Below are 18951 nucleotides of genomic sequence, written 5' to 3'. Positions count from 1 at the left end.
GACTGAATGTGTGACCTGTCCTATATGTTGGATCAATGAAAACTGAGACCGCCCCATAGTTGTCATGGGAACAATAAACTTCCAAGCTGGCCCTACATGGCAGGCCTCAGCATGGATGCTGAAGTTAACCAGGATCAAATCCCTGGAGTTGTCCAACACCACACTTGAGGCCACCTCAGCCAAGGGAGCCAATGCAACCATACCAATAGCCCAGTTATCAGGTACAGATATTCATAGATTGGTCCACTGTGGAGGATAGATAGATATTTAGATAGATTTGCATATACAACTGCTGCATGCATAGATCCTCTTTGTACATAATTGAAACTACCATGAAAAAAGAAACTGATTTTTTTATGATGATTGAAGACTTGCAATGTCAATCCTGACAATGACATCATCAGAATGCACATGGATTGTGACAACAATATGCTGTGAGGTGGAATTTTTGTCCCCTTCTTGTTAGCTAGTACAGGTTGGAGGACTGGTTTTCATTTGCAGGCTCTATGATGTGTTACTAGCTTCACCCTTTTGAAGAGCTGGCTCTTGGCAATGTCCTGTCTGATTCCCATGGACCTCAAGAGAGTGAAGAAACTTCAGGCCTTGGTCAATTTATACAGCCAAGATCCTAGGCTTGTGGGTGACAGGCAGCTTGCTGTATTGCGGACCCACGTGGAGAATATATTACAAACTCACACAGGTGCCTCTGGGAGAAAGGTACTTGAGGAGGAAGAGATATTTGAGGTCACAAACTGTGGTGAAAGTGATGTTGAAACGGATGAGGACAATGAGATTGTTGAACCCGACCAAGATAGTCTCCAAGAAATGGGGGATGAAAATGTGAGACTAACCAGCGAGATGATGGATCAGGCTGATGAAAAGAGGGAAGAGGCTTTTGACGCAGTTGATAAAGGCAATCTCCAAAGAGCCGTTGAGTTGTTTACCGATGCCATCAGGTTGAACCCTCAGTCCAGTGTCACATACGTGAACCGAGCAAGCACCTTTGTGAAACTAAAGAAACCTAATGCCGCCATCAGAGACTGTAAGAAGGCCGCTGAACTGAACCGGAAATCTGCACAGCCATATAAGTGGCAAGGGAAGGCCCATATGCTCCTAGGACATTGGGAGAAAGCTGCTGAAGACTTCACCATGGCTTGCAACCTTGATCGTGATGAGGAAACTCATGCTTTGCTTCAGGTGGTGCAACTGAAACTTCAGAGACTCAAGGAGTATCGTCACAAATGTGAGCAAAAGCGAGAGTTAAAGGAAATTCACAGAAGGTTAGAAAAAGTCAGACTGTCCCTGGAAGAGCAAGAGAGAGTCCCGAGAGAGGAGAACCCCTGGGATGAAATGGCCAGAGCAGGTCGGAAACATCTCAAATCTTTCCTTACCCTTTTAGATCCCCGGGTAATGATGGCATTCCTGGATGTGGTCTGGAATCCTGAAAACATCTACAAATACCGAAAGAAAAATGTGATAACTAAGTTCACTCGCAAACATTAATTTGAAGGTCAACTTATATGTGGCCTCATAACTAAATAAACTCACACATAGAAAAAAATGTAAATATCTCCTCTCATTATTTTCTTTCTCTTCTTTTTGCAAAACTAGTTATGAAATTATGAATAACTTTAATGTGATAGTTCCATATGTAGTGCAATTAAACAAAGCAATGTAAGATAAGGAGATATGTAAGTATTTGAGGTTCTGCAGTCATGAATTAAAATGCTAACAAGCAAATGTTGAAGTGAATAAATGATTTAAAATAAGCACTTTCAGGCTGTAGTGAAACTTAATTCAAAATTAATTTGTGCCTCCCTAGGGTAATTTGAACACTCATCCTAAATAGATGGACTCAAATCTACCTTAAGTTATTGTCTCCATTAAAACAAATGGAATAGTCATTGCTACTTTGAATCACATTGCTTTCAATTGTACAGTCATACCTCAGGTTACAGACGCTTCAGGTTGCGTACCGCGCGAACCCGGAAGTACCCGAAGGGGTTACTTCCGGGTTTCGGCGCTCACGCATGTGCAGAAACACCAAATCATGCTTTCTGCATGCACGGAAGCGCCAAATTGCGACCCACGTGTGCGCAGACGAGGCGCTGTGGGTTGCAAACGCTGCGGCTTGCAAACATGCCTCCCGCATGGATCACGTTCGCAATCTGAGCGTCCACTATACGTAGTTATACTCAGCTTTAGTTGGATTTGGTTTGAACAATTTGATCTTTATGGATTCTGTTGATAGGAATGTAGCTATCCAGCTAATTTCACACTTCTCCAATTGCACCTTGGAGTCAAAGGGGGAAGCAGAAACCCTTCTGCATCTCTTGTCTCATCTTATAAATAATAGTAAAGGTAAAGGTAAAGGGGCCCCTGACCATCAGGTCCAGTCGTGCCCGACTCTGGGGTTGCGGCGCTCATCTCGCTCTATAGGCCGAGGGAGCCGGCGTTTGTCCGGAGACAGCTTCCGGGTCATGTGGCCAGCATGACAAAGCCGCTTCTGGCGAACCAGAGCAGCACACGGAAACGCCGTTTACCTTCCCGCCAGAGCGGTCCCTATTTATCTACTTGCACTTTGATGTGCTTTCGAACTGCTAGGTTGGCAGGAATAAATAATAGTACATCCTGACAATTAATAAATTACACCAAACCGGGAAATTGTTAGGTTTCAGGTGCTCCCAAATTGGGTGCTCCCAAATTGTTAGGTTTCAGGTGCTCTCTTCCCCTTGAGAGTCACACACAGTGATTATAGGCCAAATATTTTAGCCCAGCTCTAGACTGATGCCATTATCTTGGAGCATTTCCCATTATTTTGATCAAAAGTGTTTCAGAGCGTGACCTAAGAGAGTTTGCTTGCCAGTGACTTCCATCCATGGCTCTGTGGCTAGCTGATCTTAGGAAATTGAGGGAGCAGAGGACCCAGGCAACCACAGCAAGATTAAAATGCTTAATAGAGGTTTGCCAGGGGAATGATGCCCAACACATTTCAGTTTATTGTCTTTTTCAGGGGCTATGAAACCATGTACAATCTTATCCCACTGCCCTCTTATAATGATTCACATAACTCTTATTGCGTAAACCACAGTCAACACCTTAGCAGAGTTCTATTTCCTAGCACTAGTTAGAGGCCTTGCTTCTTTGGAGTGGGGAGAGCTAGGATTTTATTTTTTTGTTTTGCTCCCCCCCCTTTTCTTCCTGTCTATTTTGAATTCACTGTGGGGATATAAGCATAGTTTCAAACAGAGCAAGAGTTTTCAGATAAAGGCACCCGTGCCTCAGTAACAATGAGTACCCAAAGCCTGTTGTTAGCTAACTTTGTCAGTGCCACTAGTTAGGGATGGGTTTTTTAAAAAAAAATACTGGGGAGATATGCTTGTATGTGGCCATTGGACCTGGTATTTCATGTTTAGACAACTGCCTTAGGTAGCTCACACCAACCTTAGACGGAATCAGCTTCTATTGCAGGCAGGTGGACATATTTCCACATAAAGCCTATACAGTGGTACCTCGGGTTACGAACACGATCCGTTCTGGGTCACAGTTCGTAACCCGAAAAGTTCGTAACCCGAACCGCCATTTTGCGCATGCGCAAAGTGCTATTCTCACGCTTCTGCGCATGCGCAGAACGTGTGTGCGGCGAAAATACTTCCGGGTTTGCGCAGTTCGTAACCCAAGGTGTTCGTAACCCAAGGTGTTCGTAACCCGAGGTACGACTGTATGCAGGCAGACCTGAGTTTGCCACAGTGCGCTCAATAGGCAGCTGTAGAGGTCACAGCACCCCGACACATATTCGCAAGCAAGCACTTGTCACATTCACACTTCAGAGTTTCATGTCTAAAAAAAATCTTACACACAATAAAGTGCAATGTGTTAAGTGATCCTTTCATTGGGATTACTGAGCATTTTTTTATTAGTTGTTTCAATGAGTTGTGGGTTTTTTAAAAGCACAAGGTGATGCCTCCTGGGCCACACAGTTAACTGGATGTATATCCCAGAACTCTCAAAACATTGCCCTCCAGCTCTGCACTTCAGTGGAACATTGGTAATGGTAGGCAAGCTACCATTCAGGAAACTTGCCCGGAGTTGCTGGTTTTTCTCACTGATGAATTCTTAATAAACTTCCCGGAAAGTATGAAAGCCAGTGAACTATGAAAGTAGGAAAGCCTTAGTTGAATGACCTGACTAACCGAACTGATTAAAACTTGCAGCAGCCATGCTTCAAACGGATAACAAAAGCTTGGGAACCACTTCTTCTGTTGCATTTATTTCAGCACTGATTGATGATGTGCATAGATACACATTCTAAAGCAGCATTTTCTTTAAAAAGCAAAACAAAAAAACCTATTAAGTTGTCAACACCTGAAAAGTCAACTTCAACACTGCAGTGATATCATAATGTATGACATCAGCAGAACTTGACATAAACCAAACTGCCATAGCGACTGATACTTTCAAAGTCCTGCGGCTTTAGATACAAAGTACAGCAGCGGGACCACATGGAAGGACACATGAGAGATGAGGTCCTTTTCTCTTCCATAATAGAAGTGATTTTCTAATTCAGCCACTGTCTGTACATGAGGCTTACTTTTTTATAAAAAAATATTTGCCCTAAGAGAGGCAGTTTCCTGTATCCAGCTGGTCATCCGAGCTTCTAGCTGGACGGGGCACCATGGATCCTAAAAATGTTGGTGACCTTCAAGCTTTGCTCAATCTGTACAAGCAAGATCCAACGCTCTTGAGAGCAAAACAACTGAGCTTCCTAAGAGATTCATTGGAGAGCATGGGGGACACCATTTCGGGTTTCCAGAGAATTGAAGCCTTCCCTCTGAAACTTGGTAAAGAGGAAGGGAAACCACCTGAGCAGCTTACCAGCGATGAGAGTGATTTAGAGTTGGATGATGATGGAATTATCAACCCAGATGAAGATGAACCCCAGGAAATGGGAGACGAAAATGTGGAGGTTACAAATGACATGAAAAACAAGGCTGAGGAGAAGAAGGAGGAGGCATATGCTTTCCTGGAGACAGGGGAACTGCAGAATGCTATCGATCTGTTTACAGAGGCTATCAAGTTGAATCCCCAGTCACCACTCCTGTATGCCAACCGAGCCAGTGCCTTTGTCAAATTGCAGAAGCCCAATGCTGCCATTAGAGACTGCAACAAAGCATCAGAGCTCAATCCTAACGATGCACAGGCCTACAAGTGGAGAGGGAAAGCACATGTGCTTTTGGGAAACTGGGAAGAAGCTGCTGAAGACCTTGCATTAGCCTGTATATGGGATTATGATGAAGACACCAGTGCCCTGCTAAAGGAAGTGCAACCCAAAGCCCTGAAGCTGATCGAACACCACACCAAATATAAAAGAAAACGAACACTGAAGAAGATCCAGAAGATCCAGGCAACTCTGGACTGGATTAAGAGTATCCTGGAAGAACAAGAAAAGGTACAGAATGAAGAAAATATGTGGCAGTGGATGACTCGAGCCTGTCGGAGGTACTTGGACTTTTTTATGGCTGTTATGGATCCTAGAATTATCCTGGCCTGGCTGGACGTAACCTGGAACCCAGACAATATCTCCAAATACCGGGACAACCACAAGTTTATGAAGTTCATTGGTCAGGTTGACTGAAAGTCGAGGCCAGCCATAAATAAGCCTTTCATTAAATGAAATTGTAGCATGTGGCACCATGTGATGTTTCCTTTTAATGGCTTGAATTGAATATTTGTGTACTTTTGGATTTAATCCAGAGACCTCAAACTCAAATGGATTTCAGAGTGGGTTTCACCACTTCAGCAGAAGCCCAAAGGTTAGGACTAGTGACTAGCTTCTAAGAATACTCCTTGCCATATAAACCTTCTATATCTTGCCAGCCCAGATTCCTTTCCTAGGACGGCATCTACAGCAGTGGATGAAGCTGCTTGGGCACCTGGGGTAGCGCGCCCAGGGGCAGGGCGAGCCACCCATAGGGGTGGGGGCGCACCACGGGGCCTCCAGAGGCTGCCTGCCTCCTCCCACTCAGCCGCCTTACAGGTAGCGGGCAGACCATTTGGGCAGCGTGGAACCTGTACAGGAGAGACGCGTGGCTCAGCCGCACTGCAGGCCCCACGGTGAGTGCCGCCCGGCATTTTGTCACCCCCCTCAGCGGTGACACCCGGGGTGACCCGCCCCCACCGCACCTCGCTTCCTCCGCCTCTCCACAGTCCCCCATACCTCAGCACTCTTTATGGCTCCCAGTGTCTTTCCATCTATGCTTGCTTCCTGTTTTTCTCTGCTTGCTCTCCAAAATCTCTCATATGCCACGCCATCTGTGCCCCACCTCAGTTCTGCCAGTCTCATTTCTCATTATGCCACACACATTAGCAGCCAATGCTGGCAGGGCTTCCCATGCTGCCCGACCTGTTTGACACGCACGTTGCTAATTTAAGTGAAGCATCAGAGAGTTCTCCCAGTACGTTTCCAAGCACAATTCAAAGTGTTGGTGCTGACCTTTAAAGCCCTAAATGGCCTCGGTCCAGTATACCTGAAGGAGCGTCTCCACCACCATCGTTTTGCCCGGACACTGAGGTCCAGCACCGAGGGCCTTCTGGCGGTTCCCTCATTGCGAGAAGCCAAATTGCAGGGAACTAGGCAGAGGGCCTTCTCGGTGGTGGCGCCTGCCCTGTGGAATGCCCTCCCAACAGATGTCAAAGAGGAAAACAACTACCAGACTTTTAGAAAACATCTGAAGGCAGCCCTGTTCAGGGAGGCTTTTTAATGTTTAATAGATTACTGTGTTTTATTTTTCTGTTGGAAGCCACCCAGAGTGGCTGGGGAAACCCAGCCAGATGGGTGGGGTATAAATAATAAATTATTATTATTATTATTATTATTATTATTATTATTATTATTATTATTATTATTATTACATAGTAGCCAGTCTCTTCTAAGGGCATCTCTTCATAGTCCAATATATAGTTCAGCTACTTATGTGAAAAGCTGTAGGCACTCCATGGACCCCAAAGGTGTAAGTAAGTAAGTAAAACCTTTATTGGCATCAAACAAACAAAAAGTAGTTAAGATGGCGTCTTGAAGGTAGCCTCGGAGAGTGCCTGGTAAAGATTCTTCCTTATTCTCCTTTACTTAGCCTCACAAGCCTCACAAGCTTTTTTCCAAGGGTACTAATGGCATTTTAAGATTGTTTTAAGCTTGTTTTTATGTTTTTATACTTTTATGCTTTTACCACTCCCACATACCTGCAAATCTGCAAACCTGCAAGTCAGCGTTGTAGATAAAGACTGAAAGGGAGTGAGTTGTTAAAGAGAACGCACACTAACTAGCACAGTTCACTCTGCTTTGGGCTAAGTGGGGTTTCTCCCCCTCTCCGTCTGTGCTGGTATGAGAGGGAAAAAGCGTTCCAGGCACCATTCCAATGAGACCGTGGACGCAGCCAAGAAACAGATGAAAATCAGTGACTTCTTGCCCAATAATGACCTGGCAGAGATTTGCAATAGTTTCCCTACTGAAAACAGTTTTGCTGCTCTTGCCTCTAGTATTGCCCATAAAGTGACTGGCTGTATGGTGGGCGAGGGGCAGCCAGCCCCGGGATTACAAGAAGAGGCCCCTCCCTCTGAGCAAACCCAAACTTCTCTATCCGAAATACCACAATCATCCACCCAACTTTTTGCGGATCGAGAGATGTTGGAATTGCTAACCTGCCAATCTGAACTGATATCGCATACAATCAGCAACCTGTATAAAAGGCTGGACGGCATTGAAAAGAAGCTCGAGGAAGTGCTCAGCCTGGCCAAACGACCACCCACTCCTCCCCAGTTTGACTACATTGCCAGTCCGGCTCCCCCCCGCCCAAGTCTGCAGGTCGACTCCGCACAACAAGCAAAGGGCCCGGACGAACAAGCACATAACTTGAATCTACAACTCCAGCCTCATAAACTGGCTGTGCTAGTGGGAAACCACCCCTTGAATTACAACAATTGGGTAGATAAACTCTCAGTTGCCAACTCTCTGTCCCAACTGCTGGGGCACGTCCTACGTCCATCAGAGATTGTGGACATTCTATGGTTGCCCACTGGGTCCTTCCTGAAGCGGCTGGTTATTAACTTTAGATCTACTTATCCACCTGCTAGAATCCTAAAACTAAACGGTTGCACAAGGAAATGGCATATCTATTTCACAAGAGTGTTTGCTAACCAGATCTGCAAACCATTACCCATCAGGACAGGGGCCATCTGCTCTGAAGCTAGGCCTGTCTGTCTCAAGAAACCAGTGAACGGGGGGCTGGAAACGAGACCTTCTCGTATGGGCAACACCATCGCCCAACAGGACTCAGACAGCCCTGCACTGTACCAAAGTCTGCCTGCAATTGATTTAATTGACTTTTTACACCCTCCTCTTGGCTCCCAGGACGCTCCATGTGACGCGCCCGCCCCCGGTCCGCCTAAGCAACTCCAATCTGAAATGCACTCTCCTTCATACGCCTCGATGCCTGAACTGGAGACTTCCGTTACCTCCAGCCCAATACAAGGCGACAAACCACAACACCCATTAAACTTTAATCCCCTAATCGATCCACCCCAAGATACAGTTGCTGACCTTTTACAATCTACACCACCCGGTGAAGTCTATGCCTTCAAAACAAATCCGGAACGCCATGTAACCTGCAATAGAGTCATCGAGGACCCTTTCGGCCACATCAATCTGTTGGCCTTTCAACCCAAGCCATCTCAGTCTCCCAGTTCCCAGCAATCTAAGGCCGGTCGGAATCCTTATACGGGGCAGAGTGAAGAAGTCCCCCAAATCATCCTAGCAAAAGACTCCAGGGCCCACGGACCAATAACTGACGCTCCAAAGGTGTAATTCCGTAGATTTAAACTGATGTGCATGGTACCAAAATGGCATACTCAAAGCCAGAAAAGTTTTGTGTTAGAGGGAGGGGGAGAGATGGGAGGAAAATGGTACGACACAAGGAGAAACTATTGCAACATGATGCAAGCAAGCAAGCGGGTTCCAAACGAATGCATTTAATTCAATAATTTACAATAAAATAAACCCTGTGATGCAGGAAACTCAACACATCCAATCTGAAACCAGACCTTGTTTGCTTTTGCAAATGTGCTAGCAGTTTTTATTGTTGCACCACTTAGTTAAAATGTTTGCATGGCTTCAAGGTACCTCCAATATGGACATTACAATATAATAAGCTACTAACAAAATCAACACACACAAAAATGGGGTAGAGAACATCAAGGATAAATAATAATAAAAACAAGGGGGTGACAAGCAAAAAGGGAAAAGCAATAATGGCTTTCATCCAATATTTTTGCTTAACTGATTTGTGGAATGGGTTCCTTATCTCACTACTGCTGCTGTTGTTGTTGTTACTTCAAACCTTATGTTGCACAGAAGAACTCGCAAAACTCAGATCGAATCCAAATTCTATAACAGAAAGTGGCATTGGAAACACCAATGGTAGCAGCTGCTGGGAAACGAATGTTTGTGTTGCCCACATTTTTGGTAGATTATTTAAGACTAATTCCCTTATGTTGTTGTTAGTCGGCTGTTAGAGTAAGAATGAGCAGATGGTTAATCAATCTCAAAATGCCCTTCAGGATCTAGAAACAGCTGTGTACGGTCAGTGCTAGTAAACCCATCCAGAGTAAATGTGAATGGGGAAAAAACACAGCATGGAAGCATGATAATTTACACAGAACGCTACAATGAGATTTGCCAGTATGCAAACATTTCTTAAGCGGTGAACTTTCCAGAATCAACTCAGCTAGCAATTATGTCGTAATTCTGTAGTTCTCCAGTGTGTACAAGTCTATGTTAAATACCACTGCCACCAATAGACTTTTGAGGCATCTCCCTAATAATATTAAAGTTACATTATCTTTTGCTAAGTGCTAAATTACAAATGAAACACTTCTCCTGTACAGTTATCCTAGCAAATATTTTATGATCTCTTACTGCTGCCTTAGCCATGCTAGCAAAATATGTATTCTGGTGGTTGTTTTCCTGCCTTCAACCCCTTTGTATAGTGTGCTTGTATAAATGAGATTTTCCTAAATGTAACAAGTCACATTGTTCTCATGAACCCAGAAGTGGCTTGCTGGGCATGGGGGAGTCAAATTACCTTCTTATTGCTGAATGCCTATTGATTGCTGAAATATGGAAAGCATTGTCTGAATTTAACACCTCATTATGGTGAAGTAATATACAGAAAATTGTGTTACATGAAAAACTTACCTGGTACACCCATTTCTTGAAAGCTGCAAAAAAAAAAAAAACCAGCAAGGTGCAAATGAATGTTGCTGAAGGATTATCTATTTTGCAGTCAATCAAACCACCCTTCCTGTTCTTTCCCCAAACCCTTTATCCAAATCCTTATCCAAAGGAGTTGTCTAGGAACACATTGATTTTAGTTGATTCCAGGCTTGTCTCCCTCATTTGACTGAAGTTATGATGAATGTAGATGCTACCCTTTCAGGATCTTTTGTAGTCAGCTGTCTGTCATAAGGACAAAACTTCTGTGTACCACCATCTCTAAGTTTGGGGAAGCTGCCTGCTGTGAGCTGCTGACCAGACATGCAGAGAATCTCATTTCATATCCCAAACCAGAGAAATATATCAGGTGGAATGGTGCTCTGCTTGTCATACAGAAAAGCGTTGCAAATTGGACAGACACAAAATAAAAAAAATCCTTCAGTAGCACCTTAAAGACCAACTAAGTTTTTATTTTGGTATGAGCTTTCGTGTGCATGCACACTTCATCAGATACACTGAAACAGAAGCCACCAGACCCTTATGTATATTCAGAGGGTGGGGGTGGGGGTGATGGGAATGGGTGATGGGCTGATAGGAGTGGTAAACCTGTTGATGACTGTTAACGACTGTTAATGACTGCAATTGGTCTTGTGGGGGAAAAGCAAGGGCTGAGGTGCTAAGGTAAGCTTGATCATGTATAATGAGATAAGAATCATATGTCTTTGTTCATTCCGGGTGGCTCCATGGTTTAAAGCTTGCTAATGAGTTGCAATTCAGCAACTTCTCTTTCCAGTCTGTTTCTGAATTTTTTCTGTAATAGAACAGCTGCTTTGAGATCTTGTATAGAATGTCCTGGGAGATTGAAGTGTTCTCCTACTGGTTTCTCTGTCTTGTGGTTCCTGATGTCAGATTTGTGTCCATTTATCCTTTGGCGTAGGGTTAGGGTTAACAGAGCTTTCAGTCCTCACTGCCATAATAATAATAATAATAATAATAATAATAATAATAATAATAATAATAATTTATCTATACCCTGCCCATCTGGCTGGGTCTCCCCAGCCACTCTGGGCGGCTTCCAACAGAAAAATAAAATACAGTAATCTATTAAACATTAAAAGCCTCCCTAAACATGCCCCAAGAGCATGTGTCTGTTAAAAAGGAGGATAGGTTGCTCCTCCTCATCAAAAGATCTGCCAACAGGGCAGAGGATGGGGATACACCTAGAAACTGTAATCAGGGTTTGCTCCCCTTTCTTCCCTCTCTTACCAACAGGGAGGGTGTACTGGAATGTTAGTGCAGGGGAAACTCTGCTCTATTGACTTTCCATGTAACCAGCTTGGGAGTGGAACCCCAAGTGAGTTGGCACAAACATATTTTATCTAATTATATACAGCATCTTCTAGTGTGAAATGAGAGTTTAGGTGATTATGGGAGACATGGGATGATCCAGCAGCGCCGACTTGGGCCCTAGACTGTGGGTGCTCAGTGTGGCACCATACTGCAATATCATGGCATCCGGTGGCAACGTAACCACTGGGCCTTTGACTGCACCTCCACCCCGGGGCCTCTGTTGGGCTGCGGTGCTTGGTTGCAGTGGCGGGGGGGGGGCAGAGGCCAGGCACCCACAAGAAAAAAATTATGGGTGCCCGGACCCGCAGGGCCCCCTGGAATTGGCCCCAATGGCATGCATTGATTTAAAGTGACATCTGAAATGTGAAGAAATGAAAACTGAAGTCTTACTGCACTTTCCCCCCCCCCCAATAAAACTTTCTTGAAGGCCAATCCAGTCCATTTCTGTTTTGAAACTTATCTAGCCAAGTTAGCAAAATGTCACAGAGTTGATTGCTGCGTAGTCCAATGCGTGCCATTATTCAAGTCCAACCAGCTTCCAACCTGATAACATTTGATGATAGAATTCTGTGAAAAGTTAGTTACTGAAACTGAACTAGAAACTAGAAATATTAGTCCAATGCACTTTTGTGCAAAGCCTTAATGGGAAGTTTATATTCTTGTGTATGCCACCAGGACACAATTAAATATGAGATACTGCATTCGAAATCTATATACTTGCAGAGAGATTTCCACATGGAAAACATGCCTGGGGTAGTATAATATTTAAGAGTGGGAGTGGAAATCTTGGAAGGTGTTAGCTCAAATCTCACTCCACTCTATAAACTCACTTGCAGTCTGGGTTTTGGGAGCATGTGTGAAATTTTAGATGGGGGTATATGTGTACAACATTCACACCTTTTTCTTCAGCATTTTCTAGACTAAATTGTAAAAGAGAGCACGCTATCTTTCTTACTGAGCAACTTATAGACACACAATATCAAGATTGGAACAATTCTCCAGCATCCCTAGTCAAGAGGAGTTGAGTCCCCAAGTGAAATTCAATCAGATCTGTTAAGTCCCTTAAGCAATTTGAAGAAGGGGAAAGGATTACAGCAGTAAATAATCAGGAATCACATCAGCTGGCGTAATTCAAGATATTCATTTGATCTGTTAGGGATTAAAGAATATCTCAATATGCTTCTTTTCTCAGAAGTAACCTATCAGTAGTATTCATCCATGGGGATAGTTCCCTTTTGGGAGTTGCTCTTGTTATAAACACATATGCAAAATGAAGTTGCTGTTTTGGGGAAATTCTGAGTGGAATAGGCATTGAATGTGTGAATTCGTTAGTATTTTCCATGCTGTGAAATACTAGCCAAAATCATCAAATGGCTCTTCCTGAAACTCAGTTGTGGGGCAAATACCGAAAAAATTTAGTAGAAGAATAGGAGGTCATAGAAATAACACATCATTACAAAGATGTCTGCGAAGGTGACATGAAAGTTGGCAATGTTAACTCTGCCGTGTGGGAATCCTTTGCAGACTACTGCAGTGCCTGGAGACAGACAGTCAGGTCCACAGAAGTAGGGTTGCCAGACTCAATAGAGGACAGGACTTCTGTGCCTTTAATTGCCCTGCTCTCTTTTGAGTCTGGAAACCTTAAAGAGAAACCAGCAGACCCTTTGTTTAATTTCCAAGCAAAGGGCCTGCTGGTTTCTCTTTAAGGTTTCCAGACTCAAAAGAGAGCAGGGCAATTAAAGGCACAGGAGTCCTGTCCTCTATTGAGTCTGGCAACCCTACACAGAAGTGACCAGAGGATCAATGGCTGCTGGGAGGGACACAAGGAGAAAAAATAACTCCATGGTACACCTACATCAGCATAACCAGATGCCTTTATCTACCCCAGCTGCAACAAAACATGTCTCTCCTGAATACAAATGGTGCTGTAACTCTCCAATGGTTTGACTTCACCTGCATAGGCACAATCTTCAATTGTCTCCCAAGACAGATTGAATGCCAACCAATCACAGGTCCTACAGAAAGTGCTGAGAGAATTACATTGGTTGTCAATTTAATCCTGGGTAAAAGTGAAGGTGTTGACTTTTAAAGTCATATACAGCTTGGGGAGCAGGATCCCTTCGACACTAAGGCTCAGCTAATGCCTCCTTAAATATTAAAGTCTTCCGACATTGAGCTCTTGGGGAAAGCCTTGTCCAATGATTCAGTTGAGGTGAGATGGTCACCCACAAAGGGCAGGGCCTTTTTCGTAGTAGCACCCCAGTTCTGGAACAGTCTCTCATATGATGCCTCTTATGCTAGCCCTCTCCTGTTTTTTAAAGATAAGGAAAAACCTTATTCTGCCAGGCACTCAGGAAATATTGGCCTCCTGCATTCTTGGCCGTTTATGTATACAGTGATACCTCGGTTTATGAACACAATTGGTTCCGGAAGTCTGTTCATAAACTGAAGCGTTAATAAACTGAAGCGAACTTTCCCATTGAAAGTAATGGAAAGTGGTTCAATCTGTTCCAGATGGTCCGCGGAGTACTTAAACTGAAGCGTTCATAAACTGAAGCGAACTTTCCCATTGAAAGTAATGGAAAGTGGATTAATCCATTCCAGACGGGTCCGTGGAGTACTCAACCTGAAGCGTACTTAACCCAAAGCATGGGTGCAATTGGTTCCGGAAGTCTGTTCATAAACTGAAGCGTTCATAAACTGAAGCGAACTTTCCCATTGAAAGTAATGGAAAGTGAATTAATCCGTTCCAGCTGGGTCCGCGGCGTTCATAAACCGAAAATTCGTAAACCGAGGTGTTCGTAAACCGAGGTTCCACTGTACATTTTAAGAATTACGTTGTATCTCTGGGTGTTTTGTCACTTCAGTGCGGTGCAGTTCCTTGTGTTATTTTTTTATTATTGCTACCTGTCTTGGGGATCTATTGGACAGAAAGACTAGATAAATAAATAAATAAATGTATCAAAGCTAGCAGCTGGTCTCTTTTGCAACACCTCAATTTACTTTTAAAGTCTATTTCTCAAGAACATTAGAAAGCTGCTAATCTCCAGGTGCCATCATCATAGAAATTGATATAAGGTCAATAATAAGCTTTCATCTACCTCACACTGCATGGATAGGATTTAGAAATTATTATTTAAAGCACTTCTTTAGAAACAATGGGTAGTTTAAAAATACTTGACCTATTTTGCTTCTCTGATCTCTTTCCTTGTTGCTCTGCCAGGGGCACTCAGCACAACAGATTTCTATGCCAATTCTGAGAGCCTGGCAGGCTTCTTAGACAGAGAACTTCCCTTTGTGTTCAGTAAAAGTTACAGAAATGTGAGCCACCCAAAAAAGAATATACACATTTTGCACATTTGCTCCTCAACGGTGAGAGCAAATGCATGCCACCTTCGCATGTTTAAAGCAGGATTAAGTACCAAATCAGAATTGCCCCCTGATTCCTTGTGAAAATATATGATGTAACAAGAACAGTCTTCCAATTTTAGAGATATTTTAGCACTATTTGCTTATTCATTTAAATTGCAAGTGCTTGCTCTCACTTCCCCATCGTTCAGCCCAGACACCGAGGTCCAGCGCCAAGGGCCTTCTGGTGGTTCTTTTACTGTGAGAAATTAAGTTACAGGGAACCAGGAAGAGGGCCTTCTCGGCAGTGGCACCCTCGCTGTGGAACGCCCTCCCATCAGATGTCAAGGAGATAAATAAACACACAACTTTTAGAAGGCATCTGAAGGCAGCCCTGTACTTGTATAGTGTTTGAAATTTTATTATGTTTTTATATCTGTTGGAAGCCACCCAGAGTTGCTGGGGCAACCCAGTCAGATGGGTGCGCTGTTATTAATATTAATATTAGTGTTTCTGCTGCCCTTATTTACTTTGTGAGATCAACAAATAATCAAGTCTGATGGATAGTGGCTTTATTTTGGGAGATTTGTTGATGCCATCACATCACAAGTAGCATTATGACAGAATCCAAGTTTGTTACAAACAGACCTTCATCCCAAATTCCTTTTGTCCCCACATGAGCCCTTGGAACACTGAGAATTTGATACTCTCTGTGTTGCAATGTTCATGAAATGAAGTACCAACAAGAATTCTTTCAAAGTGTTAATTTTTCATGCAACAGCAAGCTATCAATCTGCTTTGGGACACATTTTTAAAAGAAAAGCCTGACTAGCTTTTAATTGAATAACTTGCTAAAGAAATGCCTGTAGCAACTGATCTTATAGTTGAAATCTTGTTTATTTTGTTATATTCTACTCCAAGAAGACACATTTATCCTAAACAGAACCCAATAAGGCAGACATGTACAATGTTTTTTTTTAATGTGATCCCATTGAGATCCCAAGATGAAATTTTGCAGGTAGCTCTTAGAAAAATTAAATAGTCAATGCATTTTTTGGGAAATTTTAAATCATATTAATTTTAATCACTTTTTAAAAATTTAAATTTTGTAACTTAATTAAAAAAATTAAAAGTCCATGATGTGACATATCATATTAAAGCCCATGACGCTTTGAAGAGATTGGTGTTTTTAGTTTTGACAAATCACAATCCTGGGCTGAGCTTTAAAGGCATTTGTGTAGTCTGGCAAGGTCAATACCACTGTATTCTGCTCTGGTCAGACCTCACCTGGAGTACTGTGTCCAGTTCTGGGCACCACAGTTCAAGAAGGATACTGACAAGCTGGAACGTATCCAGAAGAGGGCAACCAAAATGGTCAAAGGCCTGGAAAAGATTCCTTATGAGGAACGGCTTAGGGAGCTGGGTATGTTTAGCCTGGAGAAGAGAAGGTTAAGGGGTGATATGATAGCCATGTTCAAATATATAAAAGGATTTCATATAGAGGAGGGAGAAAGGTTGTTTTCTGCTGCTCCAGAGAAGTGGACACGGAGCAATGGATTCAAACTTCAAGAAAGAAGATTCCACCTAAACATTAGGAAGAACTTCCTGACAGTAAGAGCTGTTCGGCAGTGGAATTTGCTACCAGAGTGTGGTGGAGTCTCCTTCTTTGGAGGTCTTTAAGCAGAGGCTTGACAGGCATATGTCAAGAATGCTTTGATGGTGTTTCCTGCTAGGCAGGGGGTTGGACTGGATGGCCCTTGTGGTCTCTTCCAACTCTATGATTCTATGAAAATTTCAAACTCTCATAACTCAAAAACGGAATGAGATAAAAAAATTAAAATTTTAGATTTAAACTTAGTTTTTATCATTCAACAAGTCTTATTAGTTATTATGGCTAATGCCCACTGATCAAGCTGAAGCCATGAATTTTACCATTCCTTTTTTAAAAAGCCATCTGAGTAGCCATGACAGTATCTTGTGCTAGTCAATTGCCTTACATCCTACATCAGGTTATGTGAGTTGAGTTGAGTTCACTGTACTGAGGAAATAATTAAACTCTATCCCACTTTTCTTACATGTACATAATGTAGGGATTTCAGTATGTTCTGTTTCGGTAAGTTCTTGTGGCTTTTCAAAGAAGCTTCTTCATAACAGTACAGTTGGGAATTCAAAGAAGTCACTCAATCCCTAAATATTAAAAAGGAGGGATTTTTAATAATTTTCTCTGGTTTTTTCCACTAGTCTATTTGCATCTCTGCACAAATCCTCTTGTTGGAATAGCCTCTGCCAATAGCTTTGCCTTGCTGAAAATGAAAAAAAAGAGTGTCAATTTGACTTTTGTAGCATGACCGACATTCCATTTACAGCTTGTGTCATCAGCAAATGATAATTCTTGTGGGATTTACATGCCCTTCTCTTGGCAAGTCATCAAAACTGCATCCATTCTCAAGGAGCCACTTTAAAAGCTTCTCAGAAAGTGATTTATATGCACATAGGAATAATCCACATCTTCTCCCCAAAAATCTAAAGCGAGGCTTCACCTTCTGCTTTTATGAGCCATTTTAAGAACACTGATAAAATTTATGATTTTTAAGGAATTTTCAAGGGACCACAATGTAAAAGCTCTGAAGCCCTCAAATATATAAAATGTTGTAGCTGTTTTCTTAGATTCCCTGACTTTCAACCCTTTAGCTATGAAAGTCAAAGCTTTGAGTTGGAGCCTCATCTTTCTTTTGACTTTGATGAAAACGGTCCTGAATGTGGGCAATAAAACAAGGGCCACAGAATTTTTAAGGAGGCTGTAAACTGAGACCATTTGTAGGCATTCAGTAATTCTTCAGTTGTGGCAGGTATAATATACAGGGCTATTGTAGAGGAGAACAGACAACAATCACATAGCAAATTAAACATAATCCTGTTACTCATGTTGTTGTTGTTGTTGTTGTTCAGGCGTTTAGTCGTGTCCGACTCTTTGTGACCCCATGGACCAGAGCATGCCAGGCACTCCTGTCCTCCACTACCTCCCACAGTTTGGTCAAACTCATGTTGGTAGCTTCGAGAACACTGTCCAACCATCTCATCCTTTCTCCTTGTGCCCGCCATCTTTCCCAACATCAGGGTCTTTTCCAGGGAGTCTTCTCTTCTCATGAGGTGGCCAAAGTATTGGAGCTTCAGCTTCAGGATCTGTCCTTCCAGTGAGCACTCAGGGCTGATTTCCCTCAGAATGGATAGGTTTGATCTTCTTGCAGTCCATGGGACTCTCAAGAGTCTCCTCCAGCACCATAATTCAAAAGCATCAATTCTTCGGCGATCAGCCTTCTCTATGGTATCTATCTATCTTTTTATCTATCTACCCAGAACCTATTGCTACAGAACAAATATAACATAAAGCAATGTCTTCTTTGATGTAGTTGTAATTTCAAACTTCCTTGAGATATGTGACATCAGCATTTTCTTTGGGGTGGGGACAAACGTGCCCTGCTTCTGGGTGAATATTTATTAAGGTCAGAGATGAATACTGAAGCTATAATTCACAAGGCTGTTGAGAACTGGAATTGAAAAGTGATTGACAACTTAATGCAGTGCTAAGAATAGCTAGATTTGACTGTTGTCTCACTGCTCTGTGGCCTCCAAGTTGTCAGTGAGAAAGGTGAGTGATGCTAAAAATTCTGAATTGCTGGTGATTTCTGTAGATGAAACACCAATCATTATGATCATCAGCCCTCTTTCACCCTCATGAATCAACCATTCTCAGCACAACAGGGCCATCCCTATTCATGATCTTCTTTTAGATATTTAGATTTAGCCATACCAAGGCAAGAAGTCAAAAGACAAGAGCATGGCTTTGTTATAGGATCTATAGTGCCAGTGTAGCAATAGTGGTCAATGCAATAGCGGTCAAATGCCTAACCTGATTTTGTTTGTGTGTGTGTGTGGTTTTAACTTCAGTTGCCAAGTCTCCTGAGACTTAGAGCTTGGGAGTCTCT

The 18951-nt window shown here is 42.9% G+C and overlaps 2 protein-coding genes across 2 annotated transcripts; both read left to right on the top strand.

Annotated features, from left to right (window-relative positions):
* Positions 1 to 570: 570 nt before the first annotated feature.
* Positions 571 to 1503, top strand: LOC118094554 (putative protein FAM10A4). Its single transcript, XM_035135072.1, has one exon. The coding sequence runs from the start codon at positions 571 to 573 to the stop codon at positions 1501 to 1503; it is 933 nt and encodes a 310-aa protein (XP_034990963.1).
* A 3172-nt stretch (positions 1504 to 4675) lies between these two features.
* LOC118095212 (putative protein FAM10A4) lies at positions 4676 to 5635 on the top strand. The gene has a single exon (XM_035136276.2). It carries the CDS (start codon positions 4676 to 4678, stop codon positions 5633 to 5635), a length of 960 nt encoding a protein of 319 aa, XP_034992167.1.
* The last annotated feature ends 13316 nt before the right edge of the window (positions 5636 to 18951 follow it).

Source organism: Zootoca vivipara, chromosome 13 (genome assembly GCF_963506605.1).
Source record: "Zootoca vivipara chromosome 13, rZooViv1.1, whole genome shotgun sequence".
In the NCBI taxonomy this organism is placed as follows: Eukaryota; Metazoa; Chordata; class Lepidosauria; order Squamata; family Lacertidae; genus Zootoca; species Zootoca vivipara.
This window is presented reverse-complemented; position numbering and strand designations above follow the sequence as displayed.

Coding starts and splice junctions, on each gene's coding strand:
- LOC118095212 (XM_035136276.2), top strand. CDS start 4,676: ATGGATCCTAAAAATGTTGGTGACCTTCAAGCTTTGCTCAATCTGTAC.
- LOC118094554 (XM_035135072.1), top strand. CDS start 571: ATGGACCTCAAGAGAGTGAAGAAACTTCAGGCCTTGGTCAATTTATAC.